The sequence below is a fragment of the Thermobia domestica genome, chromosome 9, assembly GCF_964235325.1.
Source record: "Thermobia domestica chromosome 9, izTheDome1.hap1.1, whole genome shotgun sequence".
Taxonomy (NCBI): Eukaryota; Metazoa; Arthropoda; class Insecta; order Zygentoma; family Lepismatidae; genus Thermobia; species Thermobia domestica.
Window position 1 is genome coordinate 36,001,253 of NC_137462.1, and position 5,122 is coordinate 36,006,374.

General features: G+C 33.3%; 1 protein-coding gene across 1 annotated transcript; it reads right to left on the reverse strand.

Annotated features, from left to right (window-relative positions):
• Positions 1 to 280: 280 nt before the first annotated feature.
• Positions 281 to 4,378, reverse strand: LOC145693950 (uncharacterized). The gene is made up of 2 exons (XM_081770108.1): positions 3,968 to 4,378; positions 281 to 436 (listed from the first exon to the last, which is right to left on the reverse strand). The coding sequence occupies exons 1-2, from the start codon at positions 4,316 to 4,318 to the stop codon at positions 422 to 424; spliced, it is 366 nt and encodes a 121-aa protein (XP_081626234.1). The 5' UTR covers positions 4,319 to 4,378; the 3' UTR covers positions 281 to 421.
• Positions 4,379 to 5,122: the final 744 nt, after the last annotated feature.

The window sequence follows — 5,122 nt, forward strand, 5'->3', positions numbered from 1 at the left end:
TGAACGTCTTCTGTCAAAATAAGGTTTGCGGATTAGAGGGGCGGCATATGAAAGTACCACCCAAGGCGGCAAAACTGCTAGCGGCGACCCTATGTGGACCAACATAGTTTTCAAGATAGATCTTCCTTAAATTTCTCTCTTGTAGACACTCCCTTCTTTTGCATGTCATACTTCATTTCCTCATTTTTATTAACTGTGCGTTCCGTCCTCTGGCCCATACATAAATATGGTACTGAGAATACTATACGCAAGTTCAACTTTAAAAAGTTAATGAAAGTAATTTTGAAAACATTGTACAAGATAATTTATTTTTTGTATTTATAAAATACATAAAATTCATTGTGCATGGAGTTTTTGTCGCTGGTAACAAGGACGAACGAAAACACAGACTCCATTTTCCCTGCTAAAATAAATTACTCTTTCACGCATACCAGATCTGGAAGAGAGAAAGAAATGTAAATACATTAACTTTTTGAATTTACTGACAATTTTACAAAGTATAAAATAATAATAATAATAATAATAATAATAATAATAATAATAATAATAATAATAATAATAATAATAATAATATGCAATTATCTTAGTTTTGGTCATCCGGATCAATATTAAGAAATATTAATTTCGTATCACACTTGTAAAACTACAGTACATTTCCAAGAAAATATTAATTTCGTTTCACACTTGTGAAACTGCAATACATTTCCAAGGAAATATTAATTTTGTTTCACACTTGTAGAACTGCAATACATTTCCCAAGAAATATTAATTTTGTTTCACACTTGTAAAACTACAGTACATTTCCAAGGAAATATTGATTTTGTTTCACACTTGTAAAACTGCAGTACATTTCCAAGAAAATGTTGATTTTGTTTCACACTTGTAAAACTACAGTATATTTTCAAGAATATATTAATTTTGTTTCTTACTTGTAAAACTACAGTATACTTCCAAGGAAATATTAATTTTTTCACACTTGTAAAACTACAGTATATTTCCAAGGAAATATTAATTTTGTTTTACACTTGTAAAACTGCAGTACATTTCCAAGGAAATATTTATTTTGTTTCACACTTGTAAAACTACAGTACATTTCCAAGGAAATATTGATTTTGTTTCACACTTGTAAAACTGCAGTATATTTTCAAGAATATATTAATTTTGTTTCACACTTGTAAAACTGCAGTATATTTTCAAGAATATATTAATTTTGTTTCACACTTGTAAAACTGCAGTATATTTCCAAGGAAATATTAATTTTGTTTCACACTTGTAAAACTGCAGTATATTTCCACGGAAATATTAATTTTGTTTCACACTTGTAAAACTGCAGTATATTTCCAGGAAATATTAATTTTGTTTCACACTTGTAAAACTGCAGTATATTTCCAAGAATATATTAATTTTGTTTCACACTTGTAAAACTACAGTATATTTTCAAGAATATATTAATTTTGTTTCTTACTTGTAAAACTACAGTATACTTCCAAGGAAATATTAATTTTGTTTCACACTTGTAAAACTGCAGTACATTTCCAAGGAAATATTAATTTTGTTTCACACTTGTAAAACTGCAGTACATTTCCAAGGAAATATTGATTTCGTTTCACATTTGTAAAACTGCAGTACATTTCCAAGGAAATATTGATTTCGTTTCACATTTGTAAAACTGCAGTATATTTCCAAGGAAATATTAATTTTTTTCACATTTGTAAAACTACAGTACATTTCCAAGGAAATATTAATTTTGTTTCACACTTGTAAAACTGCAGTATATTTCAAAGGAAATATTAATTTTTTTCACATTTGTAAAACTGCAGTACATTTCCAAGGAAATATTGATTTCGTTTCACACTTGTAAAACTGCAGTACATTTCCAAGAAAATACTAATTTCGTTTTACACTTGTGAAACTACACTACATTTCCAAGGAAATACTAATTTCGTTTCACATTCGTGAAACTACAGTAGGCCTACATTTCCAAGGAAATATTAATTTCCTTTTACACTTGTGAAACCACAGTACATTTCCAAGGAAATATTAATTTCTATTTACACTTGTGAAACTACAGTATATTTCCAAGGATATATTAATTACGTTATACACTTATGAACTACCTGTGTAGTAGATATCCAAACTATGCAAATTCAATATTGAAACAGATCTACAATTCAATATTGAAACAGATCTACAGTTTTGCAATGGAAGGATATTGTGAAGTAAAATGTTTATTAAGAAGTACCACTTCCAGTCCTACGAGAGATACAGCGGAAGATGGAATCTTTTTTTTTTTTCTTTCTTATAAGACGCAGAATCGATTCTGAAAATCACTTTGTTCTTAGCTATTACCGTCTATGTTCCATGGCGATCAAGCTCAACAGTAAATCAAAGATGGATTTCAAAAAACCTCTTCTCTTTATATTTTACCAGTTTTGCTCTAAATACTGAAACCGGAAACAACTCTACATTTCCACGTTGGCTTTTGGTAGACTATTCCGGATGAGGCTCGTATATTTCCTTATACGTTGAGTCGATTTCAATCAACCGGTTCTCGATAACTCTTATCGATTTTTCTATGTAAATTAACACTGAAACCGGAAACACCTGTAAATGTCTACCACTTCCCCGTTTAGTAAAGTATTCCGGATATGGATCGCATATTTTCTTATACATTAAGTCAATTTCATACTAGTTTTCGATGTATATTATCGTCTCTCTCTATGTAAATCTATATTTAAACGGAAAACAGCTGTAAATTTCTACTATTTCCGGTTTTAGTAGAGTATTCCGAATAAGAATCCTATTTTTTCTTTTACGCTGAATCGATTGTAAAAAAAAAAAAAAAATACGTTATCGCTATTAACATTTCTGCCCTATGTGGAACAATGTTGAAACCGGAAATGTTCGATCTCAGATTCTTCCGGTTTGAACAGAAGGCCAACGGAGAAAATGGAACCTATTCTTGGAATGGTAAATTGATTGCACAAAACCGCTCCTTGACATTTCTTATCACTTTAGCTTTTATATATGCCGATAGACGGGCCCTAAGACTTCCGACACTTACGCGTAGTATAGTTTCGTAGTCTAATAAATTGTTTTCAAAAATGTTGCAAGTCACAATATCCTACTTTGCCTAGCATTGTACACAAGGCTGGCCCGTGCAATGACATTATTTGCCGTCTGCCTTTCTCCAGAAAGAACAAATCTTAAAAATCACGATTTTAAGTATACTACTCCAGCATGAACAACGAAGGGAAGGAAAGGCACTCGCACTCAGAAAGGCTTGAATACTACAAATACATTATCGTTGTGTCTGATTTTTTTCTTTAAATAATAATATATTATGTTAGTGAAAGATAAAGCAAATACACCTACAGAGGAAAGATAGTATTGTTTAAAGAATTCAATATTCAGCTTCAATATCAATTATCAGTTTTGCAATTCCTGTGTAACAAGTTCTTTTATCTTTATTTCTTGATTTTCCTTCTACATCTCTTCTGTTACATTTTTTAAAATCTTGTTTCCAACCTCAGTGATAAGGAACTTGTTTGTGACAAAGACAAGACTAGTTTTCATATTAAAACTGACTAAATATTAAAAATATTAAAAATAATTAAAAATAAAAATATTCATATTAAAAATAACTAAATGGAACAGTTGTCCGCTACTGTTTGAGAATTGACTTATTTTATTCGACAACAATAAAGCAATTCATGCTGGGATTTGCTTGACCATTTGTTTTAGCACTGTTGATATAACCTTAAACTAATTCGGCCTAAACATGTAGTATTCTAATAGAATGTCAGCTTAGTAAATTTAACTACCATCATCATGAAGTCGGTTTCCAACAAGAAATGTTTATTTTAAATGCCTGCCCCGTGGAAATACACTTATTGCATATGGTAGAGCCGGCCCTGATTCTACAAGCCCTACAAATTATGAAAAATTGTGAATAGTGAATACTTACTTGTATAGTATACTTCAGTCCTGAGAAAGTTCCTTTGTGAAATTTAAGTTGTAGATACGTTGAACCTATGCCTCCATCTACCAAATCGACTCCTCCACTTCCGCTTCTGTGTGTAACGACGATAGCTTTAATCGTCCCTATCGCTTGACCACTTACAGAGGGAAATCTAAATTGTACTGCATCACCAGCAACTTCATTGGGTATCTCCATGTCGAAGTCTACATTAGGAGCAGTAGTTGTCGTAATACCGTCTGGATCAAGAAAAAGACCATCGACTTTCACATCAGCAGTTTCGAAACCAGTTACAGTGGTTATGATTACGAGAAGGCAAACTAAGTAAAGCGACTTCATTTTTCTTTAATTCCCTCTAGTAAATGCAACGCAACCTTAGCCCAGTCCAAGAATTTTCGTTGTGTGATACCCTTGGAATACAATTGAGTATTTATAGTTCTCTGGTGAACTAGAAAACAATTGTTTTCAAGTATTGTGAAATCGTTATGAGTGTTTTGAAATAATTTATCTTATCTCTGTCTCTGTCTCTCTTGAGCAAACCAGAAGCTTCATTATATATATGTGATCAAAAGTATCTGGACACCTGGCTGAAAATGACTTACAAGTTCGTGGCGCCCTCCATGGGTACTGCTGGAATTCAATATGGTGTTGGCCCACCCTTAGCCTTGATGACAGCTTCCACTCTCGCAGGCATGCTTTCAATCAGGTGCTGGAAGGTTTCTTGAGGAATGGCAGCTCATTCTTCACGGAGTGTTGAACTGAGGAGAGGTATCGATGTAGGTCGGTGAGGCCTGGCACGAAGTCGGCATTCCAAAACATGCCAAAGGTGTTCTATAGGATTCAAGTCAGGACTCTGTGCAGGCCAGTCCATTACAGGGATGTTATGATTGTGTAACCATTCCGCCACAGGCCGTGCAGTATGAACAGGTGCTCGATCGTGTTGAAATATGCAATCGCCATCCCCGAATTGCTCTTCAACAGTGGGAAGCAAGAAGGTGCTTAAAACATCAATGTAGGCCTGCTCTGTGAGAGTGTCACACAAAACAACAAGGGATGCAAGCCCCCTCTAAGAAGAACACGACCACACCATAACACCACCACCTCCGAATTTTACTGTTGGCCGTACATTTGCCATACCCATAC

Excerpts from the sequence above, each read along its gene's own strand:
- LOC145693950 (XM_081770108.1), bottom strand. The coding sequence starts at position 4,318 with ATGAAGTCGCTTTACTTAGTTTGCCTTCTCGTAATCATAACCACTGTA.